The 16040-nt window shown below is 47.0% G+C and overlaps 1 protein-coding gene across 1 annotated transcript in view; it reads right to left on the bottom strand.

Annotated features, from left to right (window-relative positions):
* The window catches only part of RTTN (rotatin), a 362213-nt gene that overhangs the window by 69291 nt on the left and 276882 nt on the right, over positions 1 to 16040 (bottom strand). Inside the window, exons 39-40 of the mRNA XM_078776353.1 lie at positions 8702 to 8855; positions 8447 to 8584 (exon numbers count right to left, since the gene is read on the bottom strand). Coding sequence (XP_078632479.1) covers positions 8447 to 8584; positions 8702 to 8855 — 292 coding nt within the window. The remainder of the gene's footprint in view (positions 1 to 8446; positions 8585 to 8701; positions 8856 to 16040) is intronic.

The following is a 16040-nucleotide window of genomic DNA, read 5'->3' as shown; positions in this document are numbered from 1 at the left end:
GAACCGCGGCGGTTTGGCGATCCCAGCTCGAGCATTGACGGTGGCTGTCCGCTTCCAGCCCGACCGATCCCCGCTGAACCTTCCTCTCCCGCCAAGCTATTCCTCCTTCTGATCATTCCTGCCTGCAAATTCCCCATTCGTGTGAGTCCGTCTTTGTTTGTCTTGTCCTTGGGTTCCTAAGTAAGACTGCATAGATAAGCTAGAATTTTCACTGTCTCCTTGATTTCTTCTGTAAATTATTTTATTATCCTTCCTCCTCCTTGGTTCTTTTGGTTGTAAATAGCAAATAAATTATATTCGTATTTCCTACTTCTGTCTTCCTCTTCTTCACATCCGTGTCGCCTTTGTCTTTTCCCCATTGAATATCTGTGGCACGATTTGGCCCACGTTTAAGGAATCGGGTCTTAGTAATTGTTAATAGTTCGGGCCGCGGCCGCCATCCGCTCGGCAAATCAACACCTTATCCGCGGTCCGTCACAATATTTAAGCTTGTGACGAGACAGTTGCCAGGAAGCAACTTGCCTTCACCTCATGGAAGGCTAATCCAAATGAAGGAAATCTCAGTTCCTTTCACAAAGCTCGGAACAAGTGTGTGTCTACCCTCAAGAGAGCCAGGAAACAATATCTCTCCACACTCAAGAATGAACTATCAAACCTGTCTCATTCCTCCAAATCCTGGTGGCGTCTGGTCAAATCTGTTTCTAGTGTTTGTTCCCCCTCCATCCCCTCCCTTACCTCAAACAGCTTCACAGCTGGCACCGCACGTGAAAAAGCCGAATGCCTCAAATCTGTGTGTTGCCTCAAAATCTTGTTTCCCGAACCCATCTCTCTCTGTACCAACCTTTCACAGTCTAACCCAGCTGCTTCAGGAATCTGTGTCCTTCTCTCCTGACAAGGTGGAGAAGTTTTTGTCAAACCTCAATTCTGATTCTGCAACTGGACCAGACAGCATCAGCCCATGGGACCTAAAATCCTGCTCTGCCGCTCTATCTCACCCTCTCTCTATTCTCGTCACCCTCTCTTTTGCTCAAGGTCATCCACCATCTGCTTGGAATTCAGCAAACATTACCGCTTTACACAAAAAGGTGCAAAAACATATCCTTGTAACTACAGGCCAATCAGCCTGCTCCCAATAATCACCAAGGTCATGGAATCAATCATCGCTTCTGACATCAAATCCTTCCTCTTCTCCAATGGCTTGATCTCGGATCATCAATTTGGATTCAGACCAGGTCATTCTACTCTGGACATGCTGCTTCTGCTGTCTCAACAATGGATGGAGGTACTGAATGCTAAACAGGAAATCAGAGCTGTCTCCCTTGACATATCACGTGCCTTCGATACGGTCTGGCACCCTGCTCTGCTCTCCAAACTCTCCTCCTATTCTTTCCTGGGAAAGGGAAAACCACACGTCCAAGCTGGCCTCCAAAGCCAGTCGCTTTCTTATAATTATAAATCTCTTATAATTCTTCCTCACGACAAGCTCTAAATTCACATTCATATTCCACCCCTCCTCTATCGTTCTTAAATGGATGGCTAACTTGAAAATCACAATAAACCCAATTTGTTATAAATGTTCGTCTTTCATGAATCATCCACTTTCTAAACTTCCCACTTGCCCCTCCCCTCCTAAACTCCCCCCATGCCCCTCCCCTCCTAAACTCCCCCCCCCCCCTACCATCCCTCTCCAATTCTCCCCCCTCCCCCCCTCCTCCTCAAAGCTGCCTCCTCCCCACTTCATCTCCCTTCTATCTCATACCTCCAGCTCCCCCAACCTTCTACTTTCCTCTGCCATCCCCCCCCCCCCCCCCCTCCTCAAACAACCCCTCACTGTGCCTCATCCCATCACCATCAAACCTTTCGTCCTCCTCATCCTTCCCTTTCTTGTAACTCTTCTGTAATCTCTGACACACTACAAACTGCTCTCCCTACCTCCCCATCTCATCCTTCATCTGACCCTACCCCTCCCATCCCGTCCTGCACCCGATGCTCCCCCTCTCCCCTCATTAACGGTATGGACCTCAAACATCCGGGGCCTTCGCTCAAACCTGATTGATCTCTCCATTCAGGTTGCTTCTGACAATCCAGACTTGATCTGCTTAACAGAAACTTTCCTCCTTCAAGATGTCTCTGATTCCTTAATATCTCTTCCTGGTTACTCCCTCCTCCGGTATGATAGACCTGAGCCTCGTCCTGGTGGTGGGGTTGCTATCTTTATCAAAAACACTCTTCCTCACTCTCCTTGCACTGCCCTCTCTCCACCCCACCCCCAGGCCTCTGGCTACGGCTTCCTCTCCGCTCCCACCTTTTGTTCATATGTGTTCTGTACTGTCCTCCAAACAGTGATGACTCCATTTACATTTCGCTGTCTGACAACATGGACCAACTTCTATCCATTCATCACAAATCTTTCTTCCTCATATGTGGCGACTTCATCTGTCATCATGCCAGCTGGCTGGGAGTGGCTACCTCTCTCACCAGCCATGGCACCTCAGCAAAGGACTTCTGCGACTCATTGGAACTGACACAATCTGTCAATTTCACGACCCGGATCTCAGTCAATGGAGTATCTTCTCTTCGAGACTTGGTTATGACAAACTTCCCTGCAAATGTCTGCTGCTCTTCTTCTACTTCAATCAGTTCTTCTGATCATGTGCTAGTTAAAGTGGACATATCTCTGGCCATTCTCAGAGAGCTTCCTCAGCGTCGACAAGTCTGGCATTTCACTCAGGCCAACTGGCACGGTCTTCAAGCAGCCATCAATCATCTGGACTGGTCTCCCATCTCGACCGCCTCTGACATCAACTCATCCTGGGAATTCTTCCAAAGCAAACTGCTCTCTCTCATGCACAGATTTATCCCATCTCGTCTTCAGTTGTCTTACCCTTCCTCCCGTCCATGGTACACTGAATCTTATGTCGAGGCAGTGGCCCTGAAACAACTTGCCTTTGCCTCTTAGAAGGCAAATCCAACTGAAGGCAATCTCAGTTCCTTCCACCAAGCTCGGAACAAGTGTGTCTACCCTCAGGAGTGCCAGGAAGCACTATCTCTCCACACTCAAGAATGAACTCTCAAACCTGTCTTCTTCCTCCAAATCCTGGTGGCGTCTGGTCAAATCCGTTTCTGGTGTTTGTTCCCCCTCCATCCCCTCCCTTACCTCAAATGGGTACACAGTTGACATCGCACGTGACAAAGCCGAATGCCTCTACTCTGTTTTTGCCTCAAAATCTTGTGTCCCAAACCCATCTCTCTTCGTTCCCACCTTACCCAGTCGAACCCAACTGCTCATGGACTCCACAGTCACGTGAAAAAGTAGGTACACCCCATGTAAAGTTTTGACTTTTTCAACATATTTCAACATACAGCTATTTGATCTTCATTTCAACAATATTGACAGATAAAGGTGATATAATATAACAAATATCATGAAACATTTACATTTTGTAGTCCATTGTATCATTTAAATAATTATAAATGCAAATTTCGCATGTGGAAAAAGTAAGTACACCCTTGGCTCCAAAAGGTGGTATTGCCCCCTTTGGCAGAAACGACCTCAAGTAGGTGTTTCTTAGAACTGTCTACCAGTCTCTGACATCGACTGGGAGAAATTTTTGCCCACTCCTCCATGCAGAATTCTTTCAGCTGTGCGATGTTTGAGGGGTTTCTTGCATGCACAGCTCGTTTCAAATCCCCCCACAACATCTCGATGGGATTTAGATCCGGGCTTTGACTTGGCCATTCCAGAACCCTCCATTTCTTTCTTTTCAGCCATTCCTTGGTGGACTTACTGGTATGTTTAGGGTCATTGTCATGTTGCAAGGTCCACCTTCGGTTGAGAGAGAAAGACTCTCAACTTTCTGACAGATGGCCTCACATTATCCTCAAGCACCCTCTGGTACAATGAAGAATTCATCGTGGATTCTATGATGGTGAGCTGCCCAGGCCCTGATGCAGCAAAGCTGCCCCAAACCATAATATTTCCACCAACATACTTTACAGTTGGTATCAGATTCCTGTGGTCAAATGCTGTCTTTGGTTTTCACCAAACATGTCTTCTGGTACTGTGGCCAAATAGCTCTACCTTTGATCATCTGTCCAGAGCACATTGTTCCAGAAGTGCTGGTCTTCTGTGCTGGTTCCAGAAGTGCAAACTTTAGTCTTGTCCTGATGTTCTTTCTGGACAGCAAAGGTTTCCTCCTGGCACACCTCCCATGTAGATCAAATTTGTGCAGCCTCTTTCTAATGGTGGACTCATGCACTTTGACATCAACAGTGGCAAGAGCTACCTGTAGGTCCCATGATGACATTCTGGCGTTCTTTGAGACTTCTTTCAGCATCTTGCGGTCTGCTCTCGGGCTGAACTTGCTGGGGCGGCCTGGCCTGAACAAGTTGGCAGTTGTTTGGAATCTTCTCCACTTGCAGATGATCTACACCCGGTCCCTCGAGCGAGGAGGCTTGCTTCGATCTCTCCACGACATCAAAGTTCGAGTATTTTCCCATTCGGGTCTTTGTAAAATTTCCACTGGTTATTTTATTGTGTATGTGTTATTGTGCGTTTCTATTTAATTTTGGTTTTGTAATTATTGCAAATTTGTGTGTAATTAGTCGTTTTTTGTTCGCACCTCATGCGCGGCCTGGTCTCTCCAGGCTCCCTCCCCCCCCTCCCCCCCCCCCCCCCCCCCCCCCCGTCAGTATTTTTTGAATACAAGTTCTTTCCTTCATAGTATTTGCTTGCTTCTTTGATTTTCTTTTCTCCCCCCCTACCTCTCACGGACATCTTACCCTTTGTCCAACGCTTTAAAAACAAAACAAACAAATAAACAAAAAATTCTTTTTTAATTCTTTCTCTCCTCCCGGACACGTGCTTGCTCGCTCTCCTCCTCATCTCGACTTGTACCCCGCCCCCTATATCTCGTTTTTCTTCCACCTCTGCTCCTTCTTTCTCAAATCCACGTCCTCACTTAGAGACTTTTCGCAGATTAGTTTTCATGGTTTTGTTTAAATATTATTTAAATATGTTTAAACCGCAGCCGTGATGCTGACGCCGCCCCACCCCACCCCCTCCTCCCCCCAGAATTTCCATGTTTTAAACGTTTCCCAGGGTATACCCTGTATTAGAATAGGTACACCGTATCCCTGCATGTCGTAAGAGACGACTAAGAGGGTTGGCGTCAGGAAGGGCATCCGGCCATAAAAACATTGCCTCAAAAAGAGAACCATGACAATTACAACTACATATGGGCAGGGTACAGCCCGACGTGGAGATCGGTTTCTGAGGTTTGGGACATGGAATGTAGGGACAATGACAGGGAGATCAGGAGAAGTGGTGGAAGTCTTGGTCAGAGGAAGAGTGGACATATGTTGTGTGCACGTGCAAGAGACGAGATGGAAGGGAAGTGGTGTGAGAATGGTGAAGGGTAGGCAGGGACAGAAATACAAGTTTATGTGAGTTGATGGGGGTGAGTTGCTTGAAGGATGAAGTGGGACAAATCGTTGTCGACCCGGATGGAATTAAAGGAAGATGGAAAACACAAATGGAAATGCTGTTGAATACAGAGAATGAATGGGATGGCAACATAGAGAGTAACCCAGTTTTAGGACCGGCAGAGAAGATAACTGAGAAGGAAGTTGAGGAAGAGATAAAAGCAATGAAGAGTAGAAATGCGGGAGGGCCGACGGGAGTTGGGGGAGATATGTTGAAGGCAGCAGGAAGTTGGGGTGTGAAGAGAATGACAGAGATCTGTAATCTGGTGGTGAAAGAAGGCCGCATTCCAGTGGCTTGGGTACCCTCGTCCCTCTATACAAGGGGAAAGGTGACCCTCTGGAGTGTAGCTCGTACCGAGCAATAAAGTTATTGGAGCATGGAATGAAGGTATTGGAAAGGGTGTTGGAGAGGAGGATGAGGAAGAAAGTGAAGATCGACGAAATGCAGTTTGGATTTATGCCAGGAAGAGGAACGACAGACGCGCTTTTCATTGTGAGGCAGTTGCAGGAGAAGTACATGTAGAAGAGGAAGAAGTTGTTTCTTGGGTTTGTTGATCTGGAGAAAGCATTCGATAGGGTTCCACGCAAAGTATTGACATGGGCATTGAGGAAGTTAGGAGTGGAGGAATGGTTGATCAGAGTAGTGATGGCAATGTACAAAAGAGCACGCACAGCTGTAAGGACGAAGGACGGGAACAGTGGTGAGTTTGAGGTGAAGGTGGGAGTGCATCAGGGGTCGGTACTAAGTCCACTACTATTTGTAGTTGTGATGGAGGTGCTGGCTCAGAACGTAAAGGAGGGTTTACCGTGGGAGTTGTTGTATGCAGATGATCTGGTGTTGATTGCGGAAAGTATGGATGGACTGAAGGAAAAGATGAACAAGTGGAAGGAATGTATGGAGACAAAAGGTCTGAAGGTGAATATCGGAAAGACGAAGGTGATGGCAAGTGGTAAAGCATGTGGTGAGGTGGAAAGAACTGGGAAGTGGCCCTGTGCTGTGTGTGGGAAGGGTGTCGGAGTGAACTCCATTCAATGTACAATGTGCGCTGAGTGGGTTCATCAAAAATGTAGTTGTCTGAGAGGGTCATTAGCCAGTGTGGCAGCTACATTCAAATGTAAGGTGTGCACAGAGGGAGCTGCAGATGGAGGAAATGTTGAGTTGGATCTTGGAGACGGCGTGAAGCTGGAAGGTGTGAAAACATGTTGCTACCTCGGAGACATGCTGAATGGAGAAGGTGGATCAGACTCGGCAACGGTTGCTCGAGTGAGATGTGCATGGAAGAAGTTTCGGGAACTGAGTGGCGTGCTGATGAGGAGGGGAGTGTCGTTGAAGCTGAAGGGAAAGGTGTATGCTGCATGTGTGAGAGGTGTTGTGATTTATGGGAGCGAGACATGGGTCATGAATGTCGAGCAGCAACACGAAGGCTGCAAAGGGTGGAAATGCGAATGGTTCGGTGGATGTGCAGAGTGTCGTTGAGAGAGAGGAAGACAAATGATGAATTGCAAAAGATGATGGGAATAGAGCCTGTGATTGATGCTGTGAAGAGGAACAGGTTGAGATGGTTTGGTCATGTGTTGAGGAAGGATGAAAGTCCTTTCACTCTTTCACGCTCTTTCACGCTTAGCTCTTTCACAAGCCTCGATTCAGTATACAAAAAAAAGAAAAAAGAAAAAAAAAGTGACTGGTTGAGAAGAGTGATGGAAATGAATGTGGAAGGAAGTAGAGGACGGGGAAGACCGAGAAAGACTTGGCTAAAGATGGTGGAAGAAGAAATGCGGGTAAGGGGGTTAACAAGGAGAGATGCAGAAAATAGGGCAAAATGGAGAAGATTGTCATGGGGACCGCAAGGCCAACCCCTGCTCTAGCAGGGAAAATGGCCTTAAAATGCATGTTGTTGTTGTTGTTGTTGTCGTTGTTTTCATCCGATTGACTTGAAAATTTAACAGCATTTGCACATCGTCACTAAATAGGGCAACTAACTATTTTTGAGGTCAAAGGTCAACTCAAGGTCAACCTTCCAGAATCATCATTTTTCATCCTGTTGACCCGAGCTTTGATCAAGATTGTAAATTTTAATCTTCATGAAATTGACAATTTGCTGTGTCAATGGAAAACCTTTGGGGGGGGGGGGGGGGGGGGGATTTTGCAAGTATCATGCTCCGCATGACGTCTTCTTGTTTGTCTTTGTTTGTTTGTTTGTCCAAACAGAATAAATATGATTTTCTCTGTAACCATTGATCCGATTGATAGGAAATTTTCACCAAAGGTACAACTCCACCTGCAAATTCTTTTAATGACAATGATGTCATAGGTCACGTGGTTCGGCCGCCATCTTGGAAAAACCGAAAAACTTTGCACCTCTATATCTCTGAGTGCTGAATAGAAAAAATTGAGACATGGCTCATTGTAAAGAACTCTCCATGGGGAATAAAATATTTTAATGATGATGTCATGGGTGCTTCCATTATGACGTCAAATTTCGACAAGTACAAAACTTCATCCGAGCAAGATGAAATTTCCTGAGCATAATCTCGAAATAAATTAGTTTAGAAAAAAAATAATGACGTCATCGGTCACGTGGTTCGGCCGCCATATTTGTTTTAACACAAAAGCCTTAAAAACCACTAAAAATACATTCTGGCAAGGGTTTGCAATCTCTGCTCTTTCTTGTTGCTGTTTACTTTCCTCCTGAACACCTGGTTCATGATGTAGGGAATCCAGGTTTAAATCCAATATGTTACACAGGATGTATGTGTGTCTATAATCCACCATTGTCCTTGTATTTCATGTAAATGTACACAGTGTCATGCTTGGATATGTGTTCAAGTTCGAAATAGTGACTTTCGCTCTTTCACGAGCCTCGATCTTGTATACAAAAAAAAAAAAAAAAAAAAAAAAAAAAAAGGTTCGAAATAGAGCCTAAAAATAAAACAATATATATATATATTTTAGAATACTTACGAAAGAAGCCTTCCCAGTATGCTATAGGCATGGAGGTGAAGGTTTTGAGTAAGTCAGCTTCATGTACACGAGCTAGCGTGGACAGCAGGTCCAATCCATGAACCCAAGAGGCTCGAGTTACATCCTCCACATCACATGCTGTGAGGAACGCAAAGTGAGAAAAACCCTGGTGGTGGATTAAGGTAATGAGGTGGAAACAATAAGGTAGCTTGCCAATGAGGCACGGTGACTTCAAAAAACTGAGTGATAACTCACGTGTTCCCGGCATACTGGTGAGGACAAGTTCAGAGAAAACGATGTCACAAATGTCCCTCAAGCTGTGGACACGAAGGAAGTGTGTGGGACAAAGGATTGCACATGTTCTCCATAAAGTACACAGTGAGCAGAATAGATCAAGAAAGCCTTGAACCTGTGGGGGACATCAAACCGAGTTTGGTATCAAATTATAAACCTATAATCGATTGTTACCAAAATGGCGATCCCACCCACGGGTACTTGCCTTATCCAAATTAGAAACCCATATCGAGTGTTAACATCATGGCGATCCCACCCATCATACTTGCCCTCTCCAAGTTGGAAACATATATCGATTGTTACCATTATGGCGATCCCAGCCACGGTACTTGCCCTGTCCAGGTTAGAAACCCATAGAGTGTTACCATCATGTTGATCCTACCCACGGTACTTACCCTATCCAAGTTAGAAACCTATATCGAGTGTTAACAGCATGGCGATCCTACCCACTGTATTTACCCTGTCCAAGTTAGAAGCCAATATCAATTGTTACCATCATGTTGATCCTACCCACGGATCATACTGTTGCGGATCCCGGGGTTCGTCGACGTACTAAGGGGGGAGTTATGCCCCGTTTCCCCACGAACTCCCGTTCCACACAGGCCGTTGACCGCGAGCGACTAAACTCGTGATTAACGGATTGCTTAAGCAATTCCAATTTCCCAGTCACGCGTCGAAGAATTTACTGGTCAATATTCCCAAATACCTTCAAGACACGTGACCGGAGAAACCGGGGATCGAACCCTCACTTTCCCACACCGTTTGGAATGCCGAGCGGTTTGCACATGGTGTGGAAAGCGGCCCTTACCCCAACAAGGATTATGAACCCGATTCAAACCTAATTCGGTCTCAGATGGTTTGAGGTCACTTGATGAAAGGATGTAACGAGCAGGTAGAAGATGAAGAACAAAAATGAACAGCCTTTTATTTGTACAAGGCACAGAGAAAAGAACAAAGATTTAGCTTACCAAATATTCCTTACCTCATAATAAACCCCGACTGGTACCTTCACACTCTGATATACACACACACACACTCACAGGGACAAAAAGCTGGGGTTAAAGGTCCGTACCGATGCACGTCCTTGGGAGTCCTTGCTGGTGACCACGGTGACCTTGCCGGTGTTCACAGCCCGGTCCCCACGTGCAGCCTGGACCAGGTAGATTCCACGCAGGTCGGACGAGTGGAAATTGCCAACACGTGTGGGTCAGCCAGACGGCACAAACGATCGGTGCATAAACTTAGTGTTTATCCAGAAGACAAAGCAAAGGGCGAACACGTGTCGTCTGGTGGAGGAAGAACCGAAAAGGCAAACAAGTCCAGGTGTGTCCTCCGTGAAAGGTCCCAAACGCAAGAGAGATCGTGTCGTCTACGAGGCACAAAAGGAACAGAGCAGGAGGACGTGGCGAAAGGACAATAGCGCAAGTGTGTTCTCCACGTGGCGAAATCCCAGGGCAAAAGAGAGCAAGAAAATCCAGGTGTGTCCTCTGTGATGTCCCAGCGAAAAGAGATCGATACTGCGCTGCGCATCGGCTAATCTCAGGCTTCCCCACGCCCTTCAAACAGCCTCCCATGGGGCGCTTTTGGTCACGTGCTGGCCTTCGATCTCCCCTCCCCCAAAGAAGGTTACATTCCTCCTTCCATCTTTCGTTCAGGGAAGGTTTCACTGTCCATCAGTCACGTGGGCCTGTGGTGTTGGCTACGCCTCTCTGCATATCTTAATGGCCCCGCGTTTAACCAACGAACATCCTGCCTACTCAACGCATATTGGTCTTTTCTTACTACACAATGGGGAAGGGCTAATCTGTACATTCAATAGAAAATAACTAACTAATGCAGGCTACATGTTGTCGTGCAATTTAACTAGAGGGAGTTTGCCTTTATGGCACAACTACAACAATACTCTGTTGGAACCCAGAACACTGCATAGTGGTACTCCAGCCTTGAAACAACGAACAGATGAAAGGATTCCGTTGAGTGTGACACGTTGGCTACGAGAATAGAGGAAGTCAGGAAGTCATGTGTGTTGTTGGCCTTGGATGCAATAGGCAGACAGTTTGGAGAGCAAGGTGGGATGCCAGACTGTATTGAATGCTCTTGATATGTCCAGAGATTACCCTGACCTCATGTCTGAGATTGAGGGCCTCCATCTACTGTTGGGTGAGTCAAAGCAGCATGTCCAAGGTAAATTCACCTGGTCTAAATCCACATTGATGATCTGAGATGAAGATTATGGAGAAAAGGAAGGGTTTCATATCAACTGTGATGATGGATTCCATGACCTTGCTGATGATTGGAAGTAAGCTGATATGTCTGTAGATAAGGGGATCAGTTTTTGCACCTTTTTACCTCCACCACCAGAGGTGGATGGAGGTTATGTTTTCACCCCTGTTTGTTTGTCTGTTCGTCTGCGAGGAGGATATCTCAAATTCTGGAAGGATTCGGCCAAAACCTAGTGGACAGGCTGGGTATGTGACAATAACAAATTAATTAGATTTTGGTGAAGGTCCGGTTGTAGATCTGGCCTATCGGTGAGATACAAAACGTCAACTGTTCAGCCTGGCAGAGGTATGCACTCCACTCTAGTTGATGTAATGTTAGAAACCTATATCAAGTTACGGATTCGTCATGATTACGAATTACGGATTACGGATTCGTTATGGATTCGTCACTTCAGTCTTTGTGGTTTTCATCTACTTGAAGCATTTTTAGTTTCAGGTACTATTATTGTTACGGTTTCGGTATGAAATGGAGATAACCGTCTTCAAAGGTGAAAATAGTGTTTGAGAAGAAAAACGAAATGGGTGAAGAAGAAACCGGAAAGAAAAAAAGAGGCAGGCGCTGGGAATCGAGAGAGATCGGAGAAGAAGGGCTTCTCTGCTTCGTGGTGGCGAGCGGACCTTTTGGACATTGGTCGCGAGCGAATGTTGGTTTCCCCAGGAAAGGGATTCCCGTGACAGTGTCGTTATTGCAGTTGCAATTAAACCTGTGTGACGGGTTTTGGTTCCGAGAGCGCATCATCGTTGGAGAGCAGGCCGACGCCTCCATTATCGGCCGGTCCGCCATTTCACCTCGCACAAGCCATTCACCCTGTTCCACGTGTGTGTCGTGGGTTTTCCCTGGAGCAACCTCAGCGTGGGAACCGCCGATTGTTCATGTCGGCTTCATTGTCGGGTGAACGTAAGGTGTGAGTTTTCACTCACCTTTTGGGTGAATCATTACCGGACCGACTTCGGCCCGACCTCTCGCCTCGCGGCGCTGCTACAGCTTTGACTGTCGAAAGACCTGTTCAGGTCCCAGTACGACCGTTTTGCGTTGATCGCCAGAGCGGGGATCGACTTTGGCCTGGTGTCGTGACACCGTGACTTTGGGGAATGTTACAGTTCACTCACATTGGAGTACTGTGAGTTATTGATTAAGGAATATATTGGTGGTACCATCATAGGAATTGAATGGTTTCTGATGTGCAAGTGAGAGTTTCCTTGTACTTGTGTTAAGTGTTATTATTGTGTGAGTTTTGAATACAATAATTTGTTTTGTTTCAATTGCTTGGTGTAGTTCTACCATTGGTCATTGGGACACACACATAATAGCACATCTTTCTGCCGTGACTCCTTTCGAGGCTCGGAGGTACACCGTGGCCGGGGTTTAGGGAGGGAGTCCGTAACAGTAATGCAGTGATGTTGGCTGATTCCCAAGCAAATGGAAGATGGCCGAGGGCAAACGAGAGGGTGAAAAGGGCAGGAAGAGGATGTGCAAGAGAAGGAGAGCAGGTTTTTCGGACATGTGAGCTGATGTGATCCAGTCCATTTGCAGAATCAGAGTCGAGGGTTGCCAGAAACCTTTCCACCTTCTCAGGTGCAAGAGACAGAGTCCAGGAGCAGTGGGGTGGAACTAGCTATGGTGGGTGGTGAGAGTGAGGGGTTGGGGACACAAGATTTGGAAGCAAACACAGAAATGAGACATTCGTCCTTCTCACAAGCGAAGTCGGCTTTGGTACCATCTGAAGAGAGGTAAGTGACGGAGGGGTAGTGGACTCCAGAGACAGACTTAACAAGGCACCACAGGGTTTTAGAGGAGGGAGACAAGTTTGAACTCTGAACGGATTTGAGTGTCCATCACCAGAAAGAACTAAGCTTTCGCGACAATTCCACAAGTTATGAGAAACTATGTACTATGTCTGACAAACAACGTGTGTTATCAGAAAAAGGAAGGCATGCAAGTGGCAATGAGCATCCTTCTGAGCGCATGCGCACGCACACACACATAGAAAATGCACCACAATGGTGGTGAGGGGATGCGGCCTGGGATTTGAAGAACTGAGGGCCGCATCAAATACCTCGGTTTCGAAGGCAGTTAAGACCGAGCCACAAACGGCAGCTTCAATAGGAGGAGATACGCACAAGATGCCCGGTATCATGCCATTCAACGAGTGTGTGACACGGCCTGGCCATGCAGCTTGGTGAGGGGACGGTGTAGATCCATGCGACCTCCCATGTGACCTCCAGGTGCCCGGTGCCTTCGAGAGGGAAGGCCCGGGATTTGGCGAGCTCCCGCTTGCAGGGTCAAGGACAGGAGAGATCAAGTTTGGTGGGGTCAGGTACTGCGACAAATACGACTTCGATGGGAGTGAGAACCAAGCCAAGAACAGCAGCGTTGATAAGGCAGAGGGCCGGGAATGTGGCGCCCAGAATCACTCTGATCGACATGTGTTTGGGACACCGCCTGGCTTTGAGGCTTGTTGGGTTTTGCCGACCCCATCATGCTGAGAACGAAAACACAAGCTTTGGTGACTCCCATTTTTGGGAAGTTCTGCCTGCATGGGACCACGTTCCATGGGATCAAGGACCGCGCCAAATATAACGACTTTCATGGGAGCGAGAACCGATTCGGGTGCAGCAGAGGGATGCACGGGGAGAGGTGTGGGGAGGGTCAGAGCTGCACCAGCCATCATGCTATCTGGGACGCTGCCTGGCACCCTGGCCTTGTGGCTTTTTGGGTTTTGCCGACTCTATCCTGTGAAGGGAGGATGAGACGAGAAGGACGAGACTGACAATGAAGAGACCGAGAATGAAGAGACCGAGAAGAGAGAGATTGAGAAGAAAGAGATGGAGGAGAAAGAGACGAAGGAGAAAGAGATGAAGGAGAAAGACGAAGGAGAAAGAGACAAAGGAGAAAGAGAACGAGGAGAAACACTGAGAAGAGAGACCGACACCGGTTGTATTCGGGCATACCCTGGAGGCCACATAGGAGGTCGCACGGATCGACACCGTCACCACTTTGGGGAGGCCACGTAGAAGGTCGCACGGATGTACATCGTCGCCACTTTGGGGAGGCCACACGGGAGGCCACATGGGAGGCCACATGGGAGGTCGCGCAGATGTACATCATCATCATCATCACCATCATCACCACCAGCATCATCACCACCACCATCATCACCACCATCATCATCATCATCACCACCATCATCACCACCACGATCATCACCACCACGATCATCACCACCACCATCATCACCACCACCATCATCATCACCACCACCATCATCATCACCACCATCATCACCACCACCACCATCATCACCACCATCATCATCACCACCACCACCATCATCATCATCACCACCATCATAATCATCATCACCATCATCATCACCACCACCATCATCATCACCACCATCATCATCATCATCATCATCATCACCACCACCATCATCATCACCACCATCACCACCACCACCACCATCATCATCATCATCATCACCACCACCACCACCACCACCACGGGGACAAACGGAAAAACGGAGCATGGCTAAGGAGACGGTTTGGCACATACGGCATGGCTCCTTGCTGGGGTGAAGATGGATTCTTCAGGACAGGTGATGGCTCCATTAAAAGAAACATGGACAAGGAGAGGGCTTGTTCCATAAGGCATGGTTCCTTGGTGGGGTGAATATGTATGTTTCGGGACTGAGGAAAGCTCCGTTAAACAGAGCACGGGTAAGGACATGGCTTGGTCTATGAGCCGTCGTTCCTTGCTGGGTGGTTCCGTGGATGAGCCGTGGTTCCGTGGATGCTTCGGGACCAGGGATGGCTCTGTTCAATCTGACAAACTCGCGAGTTGAGATGACGACCGGTGGCGACGGTAAGTACACACACACGCACATACATGCATCGTGGTTTACACATACAGTCACGTGAAAAAGTAAGTACACCCCATGTAAAGTTTTGACTTTTTCAACATATTTCAACATAAAGCTATTTGATCTTCATTTCAACAATATTGATAGATAAAGGTGATATAATATAACAAATATCATGAAAGATTTACATTTTGTAGTCCATTGTATAATTTAAATAAACATAAATGCAAATTTCGCATGTGGAAAAAGTAAGTACACCCCTACATTTATCACTACTTCAAATACCTAAAATTAGAATCAGGTGCACCAGCTCAGGTGCAAATGATTAGAACATCGTTAGAGAGGATCTTGGAGGAACCTGTCTTATTTAAACCTCAGACATTTAGTTTTGTTTGCTCTTTGTTGGTGAAGTGTGCGGCGTCACCATGCCTAGATCAAAAGAGCTCTCTGAGGCCTTCAGAAAGAAGGTTATAGATGCCTACGAGTCTGGGAAGGGATTTAAAAATATCTCCAAACCATTTTAAATCAATCATTCGACTGTCCGGAAGATCATCTACAGGTGGAGAAGATTCCAAACAACTGCCAACTTGTTCAGGCCAGGCTGCCCCAGCAAGTTCAGCCCGAGAGCAAACCGCAAGATGCTGAAAGAAGTCTCTAAGAACCCCAGAATGTCATCACGGGACCGACAGGTAGCTCTTGCCACTGTTGATGTCAAAGTGCACGAGTCTACCATTAGAAAGAGGCTGCACAAATTTGATCTACATGGGATGTGTGTGTGCCAGGAGGAAACCTTTGCTGTCCAGAAAGAACATCAGGGCAAGACTAAAGTTTGCCAATGAACACCGAGGCAAAGACCAGCACTTCTGGAACAATGTGCTCTGGACAGATGAGTCAAAGGTAGAGCTATTTGGCCACAGTACCAGAAGACATGTTTGGCGAAAACCAAAGACAGCATTTGACCACAAGAACCTGATACCAACTGTAAAGCATGGTGGTGGAAATATAATGGTTTGGGGCAGCTTTGCTGCATCAGGGCCTGGGCAGCTCACCATCATAGAAACCACTATGAATTCTTCATTGTACCAGAGGGTGCTTGAGGATAATGTGAGGCCATCTGTCAGAAAGTTGAAGCTCAACCAAAGGTGGACCCTTGCA

Source organism: Myxine glutinosa, chromosome 1, assembly GCF_964187855.1.
Source record: "Myxine glutinosa chromosome 1, kmMyxGlut1.1, whole genome shotgun sequence".
Classification (NCBI taxonomy): Eukaryota; Metazoa; Chordata; class Myxini; order Myxiniformes; family Myxinidae; genus Myxine; species Myxine glutinosa.
This window is presented reverse-complemented; position numbering and strand designations above follow the sequence as displayed.